Source organism: Poecile atricapillus, chromosome 16 (genome assembly GCF_030490865.1).
Source record: "Poecile atricapillus isolate bPoeAtr1 chromosome 16, bPoeAtr1.hap1, whole genome shotgun sequence".
Classification (NCBI taxonomy): domain Eukaryota; kingdom Metazoa; phylum Chordata; class Aves; order Passeriformes; family Paridae; genus Poecile; species Poecile atricapillus.
In genome coordinates, this window is record NC_081264.1 from 1,792,556 (window position 1) to 1,810,890 (window position 18,335).

The 18,335-nt window shown below is 43.7% G+C and overlaps 1 protein-coding gene across 1 annotated transcript in view; it reads right to left on the reverse strand.

Annotated features, from left to right (window-relative positions):
- Positions 1 to 8,163: 8,163 nt before the first annotated feature.
- Positions 8,164 to 18,335, reverse strand: part of AACS (acetoacetyl-CoA synthetase) — a 37,984-nt gene continuing 27,812 nt past the window's right edge. Inside the window, exons 11-18 of the mRNA XM_058851705.1 lie at positions 17,300 to 17,364; positions 16,996 to 17,118; positions 15,594 to 15,707; positions 15,321 to 15,446; positions 13,732 to 13,801; positions 12,995 to 13,053; positions 12,061 to 12,263; positions 8,164 to 9,485 (exon numbers count right to left, since the gene is read on the reverse strand). Coding sequence (XP_058707688.1) covers positions 9,348 to 9,485; positions 12,061 to 12,263; positions 12,995 to 13,053; positions 13,732 to 13,801; positions 15,321 to 15,446; positions 15,594 to 15,707; positions 16,996 to 17,118; positions 17,300 to 17,364 — 898 coding nt within the window. The 3' untranslated portion in view covers positions 8,164 to 9,347. The remainder of the gene's footprint in view (positions 9,486 to 12,060; positions 12,264 to 12,994; positions 13,054 to 13,731; positions 13,802 to 15,320; positions 15,447 to 15,593; positions 15,708 to 16,995; positions 17,119 to 17,299; positions 17,365 to 18,335) is intronic.

Genomic DNA, 18,335 nt, shown 5'->3' on the forward strand with positions numbered 1-18,335 from the left:
GCTGTTCTCCTGGCAGCGAGGGGCCCGTGAATCACAGGTGAGTGATTCACCCTCCTCACGGCAGCAGCCAACCTGTGAGCAAGGCAGGAACTGAATCACAGCGCTGCTTTGCTGAAGGCTTTTTTTTTTTTCCCCTTTTAATCATCTTCTCGCTCATTATCTTTAAAGCCTCTTCCCAGAGGATGAGAGGGCTTCGCTCGCCAGAAGGGAGCGGGTTAATCACCCCCAGGAGGAAAAGCGCAGAGCAGTGGGAATTGTGGTGCCCCGCTGCCGCCGAGCACCTGCAGAGACTAAAAGGTGATGAATTGTCGTAATTTCTGCTTCCTTCTTCACCTGTATTTAATTAAATTGGTTTAAGGCTGGTCTGAGAGGAGACTGGCTGATTTCTCCCTGTGTGAGGAAGGCGGGGGATGCCCGGCAGGATCCGAGTGCTGGGGATGCTGCTCACAGCTCTGGGTACCAGCTCTGGGCCACCGGCAAATGCCAGGGGGGTTTGTGCCCCTTTCCCGTGTCTCTTCCTCTGCTTGGGAAGCACCGGAGAGGGAGAAGAAGCGCTCAGAGCCAGAGAAATGGGTTAAGCGCTTGTGGCAAGGAAAGGGCTGTGCTCCTGTGGCTCTGTGAGCCCGGAGGGAGCGCAGGAGAGCAGGAGGGTGCTGGGGGAGCAGGAGCGCACACCCAGGCCGGGGGACACACAGAAGTGCCGAGGGACACACGGAAGAGCCGGGGGACACACAGAAGAGCCGGGGGACACACAGAAGAGCCGGGGGACACACAGAAGAGCCGGGGGACACACAGAAGTGCTGAGGGACACACAGAAGTGCCGGGGGACACACGGAAGTGCCGGGGGACACACGGAAGTGCCGGGGGACACACGGAAGAGCCGGGGGACACACGGAAGTGCCGGGGGACACACGGAAGTGCCGGGGGACACACGGAAGAGCCGGGGGACACACAAAAGTGCCGGGGGACACACAGAAGTGCCGGGGGACACACAGAAGTGCCGGGGGACACACAGAAGAGCCGGGGGACACACAGAAGTGCTGAGGGACACACAGAAGTGCCGGGGGAAGCGTGTCCATCCTCCCTCAGGCTGCAGCCGGACAGGCTCCAAGGATGGCGCATGAAAACCCCGCTTGCACCGAGTCACAGAGAGCTCACCGGAGCTGCTCAGCCCTGGGGAAAAACGGAACAAAACCCCTAAAAATGGATCAGAAGGAGAAGGTGCGGTTCGTGCCTGGGGCTCTCAGCCCCACACAGCAGAGGGGGGTTCTGCCCTTGGCCAGGTGCACCAAGCCCCTCACATCCCACCCTTCCAAAAGTGCCAAAAGCAGCCCCCAGAGCTGTGCCCTGCTGCCCGGGGACACGGGGGGACACGGGGGGGACACGGGGGTGGGAGGGACACAGCCGAGCAGCCCCGGAGGAGGATGAGGAAGGCTCAGCCCCCAGCACCATTGGGACCAGCGGATGCGCTCCTCCTTTCCCAGCGGGCAGGGAAATCAAAATCAACCCAAAACACCGAGCGTCTTCCATGCGGGTCACAGCCAGGAGACTTCTCAGGTAGCTCCAGCACCGCAGAGCTGCTAAAACCAGGAGTCACACCGAGCTCCGTGCCTGCCTGCTCATTAAAACAGCCTTTGTGCTCCAGAAATGCATATGAAAGACGCACACAGGCCCTGTCACTCTTGCAGATTCCTTCTCTCATTCTCAGCTAAACTAAGAAATGCCTGGAGCCGTCAAAGGGGTTGTTTCAAAGGCAGCCCGGAGACAGAAAGGGAGCGAGCCGGCGCTGGAAAGCCTCGCTAATCAAGGCAGAGGGATCTGCCTGCTTCCCTCCCTCCCCGAGCTCCTGCTTTGAAGACCTGTCATCTGTGACGCCGCTCCGCTTCAACATTTATACTGAGAAATTTTTATTTTTTTTTTGCCTGGAATATATGTGGGTTTTGGGCCTTTTTTTTTCCTTTTTTTTTTTTTTTTCCTTTTTTTTTTCCCCTTTTTTTTTTCCTTTTTTTTTTTTTTTTTTCCTTTTTTTTCCCCCCTTTTTTTTCCCCTTTTTTCCCCCCTTTTTTTTTCTAAGCCGTTCCGCCCACCCTTCGCCTCTCAGCGGAGCTCTGGGATGTCGGAGCAGGAGCATTACAGAACCTAAAATAAAATAAATAAAACGCAGGGGAGGTGGCCCCGGTGCCGGGACCGTCCCCACCCAGGCCATCAGCCGTGTAAATAAAGGGATTTTTTTCACAGCGTGAGTGCCAAGCAGGCTGTGTGGAACACCGGGATCTTTGGAAATCCGGGTCTCTCTAATGAAAAGGAGGGACTTTCGCACCCAGGAGCACTACAAAAATTAATGGATATTATGACTATAACCACTCGAATCAAATGCAAAGCCACGTATCACGCAGCCCTTTTGCGATTTCCACAGCTTATTACAAGCCTGTTTACATCTGCCCCCGCCTGATTTAAAGCCAGCAGGAATAAAACTAATATTAAGTGAGCAGAGTGACTGAGGAGCAGCGATGCTCTTTGCAGGATTTATTGAAGCACAGTCCTCTCCTGATGCCGGGAGGATGAAATGCTGAGGTTGAGGTCACCAAATTCACCTTGGGTTTGCTGGGTGTTCACATCGGGACTGGCACATGGCTCCACCAGCTCGCCCTTACAGCGGTGTTTTATTCATTACTTACAGGGATTTCTAGTCTCTGGGCTGGTTTAATATTTTATCCTGTTTCCATCCAGGTGCAGGTCCCAGAGAAATCCAAATCCGGGGCTGACTCTGTTGGTGCCACCACTTCAGTTTGCTCAGGAGCTGCCCCGGTGCTGCTCATCCCTGAGATTTGGGTGTGATGCACACGACGTGCAGGAGGAATTTTTCATCCCAAATAATCGCTCCTGCCCAAATTAGCTCCCAAAAAAAGGTGGCTGAAAATCCACTGGGCCGTATGAGCCAGGAGCTGCTGCTGAGCAGTTCCTTAAGAGGAGCAGATCCGAGCTCTGAATGGCAAAAGGGAAATCTGGTTAAAAAAAAGGAGAAACTTGGGGTTATCCAAAACCCACAGCAAACCCAGCTGCTGGGCAGGGCTGAACTTGGCCATCAGAATGGCTCACACTGAGTTCTTGGGTTCAGCACAACTTTAACCCCTCAGCTTCTACCTGGGCTTGGAGCACTGCCCAGGTGGGATCCAGGGATCCCTCAAGGCTCCTCCTGCCAGCAACCACTAAAACATGGAATTCTGAGGAGATAAACTGACCTTAGGTCAGAGCTGACCTCTCTCCTGGCAGCTCAAGTGATTTGTGCAGGGCAGGGACTGCTGGCCCCGCTCTGGGTGAGCCAAGGCTGCACCTTGCTGAACTGCCAGCAGCAGAAACATTGATTTTTTTAATTTATTTTTTTTTCCCTGTTCTAATAAATGAGTGGGAAATTTCCACTCCTTGGATCAGGAGATGCTCTGAATATTTATGTTATTGTTCACCAATTGGAAAAAGAAAAAAAAAGTGCTATAAACGAACATATTTGGTGACCCACTTTGAGTGGCTCATTATGATTAGATCGAGCTAATTGCCAGCCTTGTATTTCATTTGGCAACTTGTTAAGCTAATTGAACAAAATAAAACTAATGAACAATTATAATGAAGTTTATAATTAGACCATTGGAAAAAACTCAGCGTGAGAATATTTAAGGCATAATGAATGTGTGGGAGGTTTGGGAGGGGGGCAGTAAATTATGTCACTCTCTCCCACCAAAATCCTTCTTCCCAAGTTCTTGGTGTATTACCTGTCCCCAAACCATATCAGTGTGGAATTTTCTTTATTATTAATTACCTTAATGCCTTTAATGTGCATAGATGGCATTTCCAGGGACCCTAAATCAGCCTGTTAACGAGGCAGCTCAGAGTGGCCATTATGTGACATCCCCAACTCCACCTTTACAAGTCAAGGTCTCCATTAAGGATGGGTTTGTAATCCTGAAAGTGAAAAACAAGCGTGTGGAGAGGAGTTCACACACCCTGGCAAGCTGATCTGTCAACACAGAAACCTGCTACAGGAGCCAGGGAGGCTGAAGGGGGAAGAACAGAAAGAAAAATGCTCTCTGCCTGGCTAGAGCCATTTTTTAAAAACAGTTATTTTTGTCTCATATTTGAATAAACCCATTCCAGCCCCTTTTCACCCCCTGCTGCTGAAGCACAGAAAATTAAATACCATGATAAGTCACAGAGTGACTTTTTGGAGTTTCAATTTACAGGTCAAGCAGGTACCCACCAAAACCTAATAGAATTGTCACATCAGACTCTGCACTGCTAAAAAACTTCTCTTCTTCCTGTTGGTACATGACAGTAATTAGTTCATACAGAACTCAGTGCTAACTGAGGTTTTGCATCAGGGAATAAAGGCAGAAGCCATTAAATGAGGGAGGAGACGTGTTCAGCCTTTTCTCCTGGATATCTGGAGGTGCCCCGTGGTTCTGGCACTCCAAAAGCAAGTTCTGGTGTTCAGCAGGAGCCCGTGGTGCCAAGGGCTACGTGCACAGGGCAGGGATGAAACAATGAGGAGCAAAGGGTGGGAGAGGAGGAGAATCAGCCCTGGAAATACAAAACCACTCAGCACTGATCCCACTCTCTGCCTGTACCCACCATAATCCCAGCGAGGGTAATGTTCTTCTTCCCATTCACAGAGCTGCTTTACTCTCACAAGAATTAAGATAATACACTGACTCAGGAAAAAATAAAAAATCATTTTTATGAGCTATCAAAATCTCTACTCCCCTCCCCTGTTTTAATTTGAGCTGCATTAGGAGAAAACCTCTGTTTTTGCAGTCATGTCTCAATATTTTTACGCCATTAGAACCAGCTGTCCTCTTAATGTAATTACAGGTTTCAGCAGGGGAGTGATCAGATCCTGGTAGCAGTGGGAGGTTGTAGCTGTCTGATGCTCTCCATGTTCCATCACCTTTCCATCAGCCTGGGGTTGGGTTTTCTTTGCAGGTGTTTGTTCACCTGCCAGCCTGGAGCTGCTGGCACAGCCCTTGCAGGGCTCCAAAAGCCTCTCCCCAGCCCCAGCTGAGGACAGAGGGAAGGGGCTGCCAGGCTGAGATCTCCCCCTCCTTCCCCCCTAAAAGCTCCCACCCCTGCAGGTTCCCCTCGGCCTCGACCAGTTACAAAAAGGTTGAGGAAATGGGAACAAACCCTGAAGTGAAGCGTGAAATAGGCTCCAGGATTCCGGATAGCCAGGGCCGTTTAAAGCCTTGCTTGGCATTTGCATTATAAGAACAAATCCTGTACAGGAATCTCTCCCATGCTTTATAGTCCTGCATTAATTCATGAAGTGTCATGTATCTAGCATATTTTATTATACATGAGAACCAGACAAATTAAAATTCTCAGCTGAGTATCACTCAAGGCCACCTCCTTCAGTGAAGTGACACTGCTTTAAACTCAGCTCACCTTTTCAAACCAAGTCAGTTAAACCAGCACAAAGTCTCAACGTTTTCCTTACATTTTCTTCACCATTTATTTCCATTTAGCTTTAACCTCTTTGTAGCTAATAGAAGGTGAAGATAAATACTCTCCTGATCCTTGTCAAAACACAGGCTGCAGATCAATAGACTGGGAATGCTAAAAGCAATCAATGCATTTGTAAAACAAAAAGGGATTAGGGCAGAGGAACTGGGTGATGGTGGAAGGCCCATCCCAACCCAAACCATTCCTTGATTCTACAAAATATCCCCTCCAGTGGCTATCCTGCAGCAGCCAAAACTTAACTCCCTTTAAATCTCCAGAAGAGGGAACAAAACTGGAAAAGGGACTTTTCTTTTTTTAGATTCCTCATTAGCGATGTGAACCTTCTCACATTAGTGATGTACACTTTAATATCCAATTGTAAACTAATTACTGATCCTGGAGATGATGGTTTTTTCCCAAGGAACATTATCCTTTCAGCTGGAATCTCAGGCTGAATGCTGATAAGCCTCTTGAACTTTGCAAAACCACTTGTCAAAAGCAGTAGGACGAGAATTCGTTAAGGCCTTCTAATTAAGAAGTACAAGGCCCAATTAAGCTCTCACTAATGCACTGCACAGCCCAGTTGGTGTGCTGAGGATTTTCCCACCCCCAGCAGAGCTGGTTCCTCACTTGGGTTCATCTCCAGCTGCTGGGTTGGGAGAATTCCCCTGGTCCTTGGAAAGAAGGTGGCCAGCTGGATCCTCAGCATTAATCCTTTGGGACATCTGATTGGAACTGAGACTCCCTGACAGCGTTCCAGAGCTGCTTCCCTCTCCTCCCTGTGACAGCCTCTCCCATTTGCACACAGATCATGCACAGCAAAACGCTCAGGCTGATGTTGATGAGCTCATTATTTGACTCCAAAGAGGTCCCCAAGTCCCAGCAAGGAAAATGTGTGTGCTCCTCTCAGCCCCCACCCTGCTTGGATTTCTGGGAGAACATAGGTTAGGACATGGAGCTGCCTCTTGCTACAAAAAAAAATGTGGAAGAAAATTAAGTTACAGCTTGTTGCTCTCCAAGACCTGGCAATGAACGAGCTAAAAATACAAATGAGCTAAAAAAATCTCCCTTTTGAAAGGAGAATTAACCAAGTGATCTTGGCTTTCTCCTGTTTTGCAAGGCAGCAGACTGGCACCTCAGGAAACGCTCACAAAGTGAACATTTTCAATGGAGAAATTGCTCAGTGCAGAACTCCAGAAGGAGCAGGAAGAGCAAAGTCTTTCTCTACTGAAACATCTCTGATCTCGAAGGTTCCCTACACACCCCAGTTTCCCCCAAACCCAAAAGCTCTGGCTCAAGAAGTCTCAGACCCTGCCACTCCTCCCTACTGCATTTTAAACCTAATTTTAATGCCCATTTGCCTGTGTGAGTGACTGCTCAGCTCATAAATGAAATACTTTACAATATGTATGCACTAAACTGGAATACAATAATGGCCCCGGGGAAGTTGCATTCCATCAGGCAATTACCTGTGTTTTTAAAATCACTGGATAAGTAATCCACACAACCCATTTCTCTTGCACATAACAATAAAACATTTTATCAGCTGTGCCCTGCTCAGGCTGCTGGGTACCAGCTCATTTTATTTCATTGAGAACCACCACGAACCAGGGAAATTAATTGAAATCATAAGGCAGTGGGAGAGGGGAGTACCTGCTCTAACAGGAGCTGACAAAAGCACTTTTGCAAGAGGGGAGTGATAAAACCACATCTCCCAAGGGCAAATGGGCTGATTCCATCACATAATTCAAGAGTCACTCTCAAATTTGCAGAGGACTGAGTGAGGAATGCACGGAGCTCCTCTGCTCTAATTGCTTTGCTGTTGAAGTCAGAGCTTGAAGCCACTTCCAGAGCCAGCTCTATTTGCATGCCACACATCCCACTGAAATCCACACATGGAGCTTTCCAGGCAAAACACTCTGAACCTCAAATTATAAATAGGCAGAAGGAAAAGAAAAAAAAAAAAAGAAGAGGGCTGTGCACTCAAGGTACAACAGCTACATCCCAGCAGCCCTAAGGCATCTCCATCCTGTGTTTCTGGGGAAAACCTGAGAAAAACTGTAATTTTCAGGGCAATACAGAAGGAAATCTCTGTTTTTCTTTGTAACTGATGTCTGGGAAAAGCTTTGCAACATCTGACAATTACAGGAGATCAAATTATATCCATTAATTTAACTTTCTCCAGCGTTTCCAAGATGATAAAGAATTAGAAAAAGCAGCCTCCAGGCATTGTATATGGTCTTAATGTATCTGTGCTTCTAAACTATCTTTAATTAATGAAATAACCCAAAATTACTTATTAATAAGGGTCCGTGGGCTTTGTAAACCTCAGACATTTTGCATGAATTAAAGAACAATATAATGAAGTTTTAATGAATACAAAGTCACAGTTAATGTAAAATTTATATATAGCAAGCCAGAGGGGGAAGGAATTTAAAAGTACTTTTAATCTTAAGTTATTGGCAGTTTGATAGCTCCTTTTTATACTTTTCTAATGGGTGCTTGGTATTTTTATTATCACACCTGCATGGCTTGACTTGGTAGAGCAGAGAAAGTACCAGCACAGGAAGTTTTGGACTAAGTTGGACTTGGATTAAACCCATTAAAATCAGTAACAAACAAAGCTAAAATATTATTGCATGACAAAAGAAAAAGACAGTAACAGCTGAGAGATGTAATATATAATTATTATATATAAAGAATTGATTCCTTTTAATTAATTATCAATGCTGAATGCATTCAACACAATTTTAAGTACAATACTATTTCACCCACAAAATTCAAATAGTGCAGGAGACACTGAATGCCAGAGGGTTGGTACAACTACTGCAACTGTATTTTATGTAAAACAAAACACTTTAGTGCTTCCATTTCACTGTTTCAGTAAGCTCATTTTAATTACAGTATTTTTCCCTTTAAAAACCGGAGGGTTACAGACCTAGAAAAGGGGTCTCTCACTTTCAACATGACATTTAGTAAAAAAAGTTACAAAACCCATCAGCTTTTAATAAAGAAACACCCTGGAATTCCTCAGCTAACCTTTGAGCCTTAATAGAGGACTTCAACCAAGGAAGCAAAATGTCTTCTTCAACCATAATTGTGTTAATCCACAGTAAGGACAGTAAATTCCATGGAAAGAACCTGGAGTTACCCCAGGAATGAGGAGGAGGCAAATGCTCCCTTCACCTTCTGAGCCCCCAGAAGTCTCTCAGCCAACAGCTTGAAACAATGAGAAGGCTACAGCACAAAATGAAGCAGCAATTACCCTCAAAGGTACCATGAGATATTTCAAGACTGAAATGATTCTGAGTCAAGTCAGATCAGGGTTTAGTGCATTATGATTTGGCTTTATAAAAACATCTTAATGCACACTACACAGAGAACACTTGCATGGTTCAGGGACAAGGGGTTAAAATCACTGTGTACCCCTTACAGGGGACAAACACAGGGATTAAAAAAGGTTGCTAAAAATCCAGTAAATAAAAAAAAGAAAGCAAACATTTAATGAAAGAAATATTCTTCTATCTGTAACATTTGGATGCTACCATTTGATGGGCTGCTGATGTAAATCTAACCAGAAAAGATGCACTCATATATATAAAAATCAAAACAGGCAGGTTTCTCCTTCCAGGCTGGAAAAAACTCCAAAATATATGGCATATTTAACCAATAAAAGGGAGCTAAGCTTTACCCAAGCCTTTCATAATGCACTTCATGAAATATTTTTTCCTCTTAAAAGAACCACTGGTATTAAATAGAGCTTTTCTTTACATACAGTATTGGTATATACAAAACAAATACAGAACAAAGACAGACACAGAAAAGACCCAAAAAAAAAAAAACCCAAACAAGTGACTTTAATAGTCTTGAAGCTCAGGAATATTTTGGTACAGGTCCAAAGCCTCTGGGTTTGAGAATGCTCCCCGCTGCTCAACTTCTTTCCCTGCAATTATTTGCTTCACAGCAACTTCCACTTTCTTCCCATTTACCGTATACTGAAAAACAAAACCAGCAAAGATAAAATTACATATTTTTTTTTTCATGTAGTGGCTTTATGAGAATATTCATGAAACCCCCCCACCAGTTCCAGAACTCTATCAAAATTTAGCAGAATGCCTTCTCTTTTGTTACACTTGAAGCACTTTCTTCTGAAAATCACTTGAAGAGTAGGTAGAATTCAAAGAGTTTGTGTCAGTTTATTACTCCTACTGGCAATTCTGTGAGAACACGATCAAGCTCCAACATAAAACAACAAAACCAAACCAGAATCATGGTATAAACACCAAGAATATTTGGGTTTTATGTTCTGACACATCCAATGTTCAAACCATTTTTAATTTTTTTAAGGGTGGGCTCAAGAAACAAAGCCCAACTGCACTGGGCTTTGGAAGAAGAAAACCATGATTTTCTCATCTGAAATGGACAGTTTTTTCTAAAAGGGTGAAGTGAAACTCTGAGCTTCAATGGTCCTCTACAGTTAAATGTTTCAAAACCAACCCTAACAAAATAAACTGTAACCAAGAGCAGCTTCACCTCCACTTATGAATCACACAAATTCTATTACATTGTGTGACTCAAAGTAAGGACCCTGCAGAAAAACACTCGAATTCTTCTCTTAGGATCACAGCACTGTCATTTCTGACCCAGCAAGGAGGATGTGCTCCAGTGTGAACAGGAGCAGCCGTGGCCCATCCTGGGTGATCTCTGTTTTCAGAGGCACCAAGGCTTTCTGAGCTCCTGCCTGCTGCTGGTACCACTCAGACACTTTGGGGTGGCAGCTTTGGAGAGCTGAGACACAAATAAATCCCTGCTGAGTGTTTCTGCCTGCTCTGGGAACAGGAGCCCACCTGCTTTCCTGCTCCTTCTGCTGGTGAGGAACCCAGGCTGGTCCTGGCCTCCCCAAGCCTCTGAACCTCCTGAGCTCCAGGCACCACCATTTACCACTGGAGATCTTTCAGAGCCAGGTGAAATAATCCTCAGCTAACTCCTGCAATATTGTCTCAGTGCAAAAAAAAACATAATCAAACTTTCTCTTACTACATCTGCTGAAGTCATGTGTAACCCCACCCTCCTGAGCTACCTTCATCTCTCTCCTCAATAATCAACAACCTAATTCTCACAGGTGCCAGAAAACACAACTCAGCTCAGTGGTGTGCAAGGGAACTGCCCCCTTTAAAAAAAGATAAGGCTGTTCAAAGCAAATGAGTTTACTTTAATCAGTAAATCCTGTGGATGATGACCAGAATGTTTATCTGGTCAGGACAGAACTAGACATTCACACTATGTTTTAAATACTGAATATCCTACTAAAACCATGCTTTGTGCTACTAAATCACCTCAGCACAGCTGTACTGTTTCTACCAGAATACAGTGTCAGGATCAGATTATATTTTCATGTAAGGATTCAAACACATTTCCAAAAGTAGCAGAAAATAGGCAGTTTCCCTTCCAAGCAAAACTTTTAAAGAAAGATGTGAGACAGCTTTGATCACTTCACCACTGTCAGATTTATCTGAAAGGTAATTAAAATTCACTCAATTCAGCCAATGTGTGAACTAATTAATGATCTAAGCAGGCTCTCCTGAGGGGCAGCCCATCCCAAACACCTCCCTGCTGCACATTCAGGTGATTCACACAGTTCACAAGTTCAACACTGCACACAGAAGCTGAGCTGCAGCCCAGAAAAATGGGAACTTCAGGGAATTTTACACTCATGAAAAGACAGTTTGAGCCAAGGACTATCTGCCAACAGCATCCTGAAACAAAATTAACTCAGGAGATCAGGACCAGATCCCTCAGTGGAGCACAGAGTATTCCTGAACCCTACAGCACTTCCACATGGGAACCTGCACTGGCAGGAAAGGGGTACCAGGATCAAATGATGGCTCTCAAGTCTTTTTCTCTCTCAAGTCTATGTGCAAGTGGACTTGGGGAAAAAAAACACACTCTGCACCTCCATTCTACTGCTCAGAGTCATTGAGGAGACTGTAACATCTGAGAGGGCTGTAAAACAGACATTCCAACCAAAGAATTCACACAAAGAGCTCGAGCAGAACCGCTTCAAACTGAGCATGCAGAACCTTCAGCTACACAAATTTTTCCCCCTGAACAAGCACAACAATTTCACTTTAAATCTTGTTACAGTTAAGACAGTGATAGAGCTACATTTGCTCAACAGATGTAAAAGTGAAATGGTTTACAAAATGATCTTCTGAATTCGCTGAGTGCTCTCAGCTTTCCTAAGAATGTCACTCCTAACAGGAAAACAAACAAAATATGCTTATGGATAGCCTGAAAAGCTAAAGTTAAATTACCTTTTTAATATTTTCTTTTAAGAGGTTTAAGTACATATTACTGAGAAAATGCAACCCATTTAAAAAACAACACTTAGCTGAAGAGGAGATGAAAAGATGTTGCTAGGCAACATAGACAAACTATTTATAAAGCTCGAATACACTTTTGAGATGCTAAAATTTCCACGTATGTGGGTTTGAAGAGCAGTGACAACTGCTCCTTAATTACTATTCAAGGTGACAAAGAAAACAGCAGGCAGCCTTTTCCCTGACATACCGGGATGCCTTTGGTTTCCAGGATGAGGCTGGGGACGTGCCTGGCGGAGAGCGCCAGGCGGATGGCGTCCTGGATGCGCTTCACCAGGCTGCGGCTGAAGGCGTGGCTGGAGGCCATCTTCAGGAACAGGATCACCCTCTCCTCGCCGTCCTTGTTGTACTGAGGGACGCAGAGGCTGTCAGACACCTCCTCGAAGGCTTCCACTGCAAATGGAATCCTGGTTAGAGCTGGGTTTTGGAGGCGCGGTTTGTGCGGTTGTGTCGGACGGAGCAATCGTGGGCAAACAGGCACCCTCTGCCCGGCTCATCCTGCACTGAGCTCTGCTCTGGGGCTTCAGCTTTTATGTGAAAATCCAGCTTTAAGGATCAGTCAGGTCCATAACAAGAATTTGTTATTACTTTTGGGACAGATGAGGTTTTACACAATGCCATTTTCTCTGGCTTTCCCCACTGCAGCGCACACAGGACACAAAGTCCTGCTGAGACGAGAACAAGGAGGCAACAGGTCCTGGTGTCTCAGATTAGCACCTTTGCAGGGACAGTTTCCCCACCTGTCACAACACAGTCTTTGAAATACAAAGCACAAGCTCAAGAGCTACTTCTAATTATCAGGAAAGGTACAATAAAAACAGTGTCAAGAGCTTGCCTTCAGGGGAAGAAAAAATCTTGACAGATTTGGGAAAAAAGAAAAAAACTGCCCATAAAATGTTGCTTTTGTATATCCCAACAAGTCACCTCCCACCCTACAGATACTTCAGGAAAGCAACCAGTTTAAAAATCAAATTTTACCAATACTCACATACTCTGTACTGCCTCACTTGAAAAACAGCAAGTTTTTTTCTTACTTAATCTTTCTAAACAGCTTTGTAATGCTTAAGTTTCAGATTTAAGGCAACAATGTCAGAGCTGGAAGAGGTAGAAAGGTGATTTCATACCTATGTTATAGATTTCAGAGCTTCCAAATCTTACTCCATTTGGATTTAATGTACCATCACTGAAAAATCACAAAGAAAACAAAGAAACATTAAAGAGTGATTACAGCTTGATCAAGAGGAAAAATTGATGCAATTAACCAAGTCTCTCTAGTGAAAGCAAAACCACATTAGAAACAGAATTTTAAGAGAATTTGAGTCAAAAAGACATTTTAACTCATTAGAATGAATCTGTAAAGAAAACACAACATTATTAGTTTACTCAACTTTATTTCTAACAGCAACTTTGAAACGCAAACAGTAAATTCAGCCTCAATTGTGATCCTGAACATCTGTGATCACTGACACAGGCACAATTTAATACCTGACCTTCTGTAAGGAAGTTTTTCTGGAAAAAACAGTGGTGGCAAAGCCAAGATCACAAAACAAGTTCTCCAATTCACCCTGGACATGCTGCACACTCAGTCCAAACTCCTGTGACCATTAGCAACCATGGAACACAAAACCAAGTCCAGTACAGTCTTTTGTTCATAAATACAAAAGTAGAACCCCAAAATGAGCTCCCTTCCCTCAAATCCAGCTGCTCTGATTAATTTAAGGCTTGAAACCCACAATATGGGACTCAATAAAATTAATATAAAGCTAAGAAGGGTGACAGAATCATGTGCATTTTACTCCTAGGTGAAGACTGCAAATTTTCACACTTGTTTCCTCCCAACACTCGCAGCAGAACACTGTACCTGCGACCCAGCATGACAATTCCTCCAGTCTTGGGGTTGATTTTGCAGTAATCACCGTGGGCCCAAACACCTGGTGGGGAATGGCAAAAGGTTAAAGCAGCTGATTTCTTCATCCAGGCACAGCAGGATTGGTAGATTGTGTAACTCAGCTGGCATTAACTGAGTGAGATACACAGAATTACAGCTGATGCACTCTGAGAGCTGCCCCCAGCCAGGGTAACAGCACAAACAACCCACACCACATTTACTGGCAAGAACCAGCACACCCAGGAGCAGCTCAGAAATTAGGATCAAACCCCAGGTTATCATCTGATTGCTTGTCTGCATGACTACATGGCATTCCTTAAAAAAAACCCAGGGAATAGCTGCTCTGAACACCTCATTTTGAATTACTGGAAGCATCTTCCACAAAAGTAACAACATTCCCACCTTGATTCCTGTCTTTCTTGATCCATTTTTTTATTAAGTACAATTCTATACAAGAAGCTTTCTGGGCTTGTGCAATAGGTACCAACAATTCTCAAGGGAGCTTTTGTGCTTACTGTTCTTGATTTATCTTAATGCAAAATCAGGTTGGACTTTTCATTATTATTTCAGATTGATACTGCCACAGCAGCCTGCCAAAACCAGAAGTACAACCCAAATTCTACTCAAGTTTTTTTCTGAGGAAAAATACCAACCTCAATTATTTGCACATAAGACCATTTTTCAACTTAACTGTTACCATCTCAAACCCATTTAAAAGGGAAGACAGAAAAAGGATCCAGACAGAATCTCAGTGATTTCAGTCTTAAAACTGTCACATAGTTTTTTGGTTTTTTTTTATTTCTATTTACTGCTGTCAGGCTTACATGCAGACTGCAAATCACATTCCTCAGTTTTCCTGTATGATTATCTACTGCTGCACACCCTGACTTTTCTTGTGAATACACTCTATTGTTGCTCTTGATCAAAAAAAAAAAAGCTTCCACATGCAAAAAACAGCAGCTGGAGATTCTGCTCCTAAAAAAACCCTGCTCCAGAGGCACCAGGGATTTTGGCACTGCTGTGCCACATCAGGAGAAGCTCTGGATGAGCAGAGCCCTCCACAATTACTAAGAAAAGCCTCTGGTCCACAGGTGCCTGTTTATTCTGTGGAAGGTTAAGGATGCAGAGGATGCATGTCTGAGACAGAATGTATTTAATAGACATTTAATAGATATTTAATCCTCATGTTAATGGGCATGGGGGCCTGGCAGAGGTGCAGCAGCACTCAATAGCTGATTGCTGCCTGACCTGTTCAGCACAGCTCCCACCTGGGCCAAGCAGTCTGTGCCTGCACTGCAGACTGGGACAGGCAGATCTGCCCCAGGAGAGCAGCAGCAAAACTGCATTGGAGCTTTGCACAGATCCTTACTGCTCTTATTTGGATCTCTGCTCAAAACAGCATGAGAAAACAGAGTGAGGTATTATGAAACACTGTGGAGTTCTCCCCCTGGAAATTGGGACTCAAAGCTGCACCTGTGGCTGTCACTGGGCAGTGACAGTAAATAAAGCAGTAAATAAACCTTCCTTACAGTCTGCAGCATCCAAAGGCCTCCATTACATACCTGGGAATTTGGAAAAATAAGCCTTTCTGTATTTGCTTCCATTCTCATCGTTCCAAAAGTGTGTGGGCTGACAGGGAATGGGCTTGATGCAAACCAGCTCCCCACTTTCACCCCAGACTGGTTTTCCTGTTGACAAAAATAAAAAAGGTATTTTCCACAGTTCCTTTCTGTAAATAACAGAATAATAAAGCAAAGATCATCTACAATTATTAGTTGTTAAAGTTAAGATCATCCAGCTACTGTATTTCCACAGTATTTTGGGATCATAGTTACCTTCATCATTCCATGCTTCTACAGCCATTCCAAGATTTCTGGCCTGAATTTCTCCTTTGTAAACAGGAACTGTAACATTGTGACCCATGAAACATGAAATTATATCTGTACCACCTACAATAAACAAAAATCCATTTAGAATATACAATATTTTTTGGAAAATGCCAGCCTGAAAACTACATAGGAACTCTGGAACAGCCAACTGCTCAACCTTTGCCAAAAGCTTCTGATGCACACTAAGCAGCAGAGAACAAACAGCATGATCTAGGATGTTGTGACTTTTATTAAGAGGTTTTCTTCCTTACTTTATATATCTTGTTATATGTGTATGCCTTTCATGCAGAACTATCCCTTAAGGCATAACTTTTCTCCTTTCAACAGTCTCTTTAATCTCATTTAAGGAAATTTCCATTTACAGGAGAGAGAAAATAAACAGGCCCTACTTTACAGACTTGAGATATTTACAGAATTACTTAGAAATGTTTTCTTGTTTGTTTTCATTAGTTTAAAGTAACCAGTCAAGCTATTCCACTGAACATTTACTTAGCTTTTATACTTTATCAGCAAGGGAGGAAGGGAGCCAGGCCTGCAGGATGAACAGTTATCTTAAGAAAAATAGATACTGTCAAAGTGCTTACTTAACTGGAATATTTATAGTCTTTCTAGGACTTCATGGAAGAGAATGAAGACACAAATCAATCATGTTAGCTTTTTTCAAAAATAAGCTTCTGCATTTGAGTCTATTCATGTCTGTAGTAGCAAGTTCTAGATTCAGCACTACTCTTACTGAGCCCAGAGTCAGAGATAACTTCAGTAGCAGAATAGTTATATTCTAAAAATCAAACTGAGTTAAAAAGCCCTTTGAAAAAGTCAGTTCTTGTTACAAAGCAACATGAGTGCTGTGGTGGACCTTATGTGAACAGAAGTTGCCTCAGCCAGCACTGCTCACAACAAACTGCACAGCATGGGGGCTTGATATTTCTCTAATTATATAATCCACAAAAAAATCCGTCTGCAGTGCCAATTACTTGGCACAAAAGAACTGAAATGGGAACTCTCCAAGAGGTATTTTCTGCTAAAGTCAGCTATATGCAGAACAGTATGTTCTGTAGGTTAATAGACTCTTTGCTTGATTTCACCCTGCCACCCCTAAGGACAGCCAGTCAAAATAAATGATCATACTTAAAACCCAAACCATCCACCAAAGACACTTTGGAGTGCCTGAGTTTCATTATGGCACAGTGAATTATGCAGAAAAACCTCTGCACTAAAAAGACAGCTCATTCCAGTTTAACTATAACCAATCCCAAATGATCCAAGGGCTGAAGCTTCCCAAACAAGCAGGAAGGAACTGCACAGGCAACCAGAGAATTACTGAGATGCTGCAGCATAAAAGCCTCACCTGAAATGGATCCCAGGAGGACACTGCTTTTTATGTGTTTGTAGACATACTCATAGCTCTGAGATTTGAGAGGTGATCCTGTGGACAGGATGGTGTGGAGTGTTTGGAGATTGTGGGTTTCACCTTAAAAAGGAAAACAACAACAACACAGGTTAAGGCAGATTTTTTTCCAAGTGTTTGGAACTATTTGTCACTACAACCCAGAATAATTGCATAAAGGACTGTGACAGGATAGGGAGCCAGAACCAGGAGAGGAAAGGTGGGAGGGAGGACAGAAGGGATTCACCAGCTTTTTCAAGCTTACATGGTTTTAAATTTTTCTCTTCTAGCACAGCCAGCCACTTTGCACCCGTTCCAAGGATGGTGATCCTAGAGGGGAAAAGAAGTTTACATGTTTTGCATATTTAAATATGCTAAGATTCTAAAGACCTGCAATTCCCACTGCAGTGAGCAGAGGCTGTTACACACTCTGTACGTGGATTAGGCAAACAATGCAGCCTCTTAGAGCTTTCCAAGTGCAAGGCACAACCTTTTAAACCATCAAAATCAGTCAGATCAAATGTCATCTCTGCAGCTCTGAAACTTTTAACTTCATCTTTAAATATTAAGCAAAACTTTCCCATCTCACAAAGACATTCACTTACATTTACAGGAATTTGTAACTACAGAACACTCCAAAGACATCACAAAACTTTATTAAGTTTACTTTATTAATGGGCCATAGTTTTCCATGAGTGCCTTGGTACAGTCTTACACAGAAAAATCTTTGCCATTTCAAGGCAGAGTTTGACAAAAATTATTTTACTCTGGGACAGCAACCAGTTATTTTCTGGAGATACCTGTTCAGTTTTCAGTGGTGAAAGCTTGAGCTGCCAATGCCTAAATGAACAGGAAACTCAGCCCAAATGAACAATTCAATCCTGCCCTTGCAAAGTGTATTTAGAGCCCTTCAATACAATAGAATTAAAACTTGAAACAAAGGCTGTGTTTCTTCCATCTGTCAGGGGAAATGCCAGTTTAATGCTGACATTCAGGAAATCCTCTTACCTGGCTCCTGCTGATTCTTCTTATATTTCAGCAATAAACTGAAGGAAATGCAGAGAGGGATGAGGATAAGGGACACAGCCCAAGTGCACAGAGCATGGGCAACACCAACACAGCTTAAATAAGATGCTGCTAGGTTGGGTTTTCCTCCAAAGGCAGGATGGGAGGTAGGACACTGTTCCAGGCAAGGAGAGTGGGATATTTCAACCCTCCCAAAAGGGATCTCTGCCATGCTGGTGGAAGACTCCCCTCAGGTAGGAACAGGCTCCTTGCACAAACACATCAGTGCACAGAGC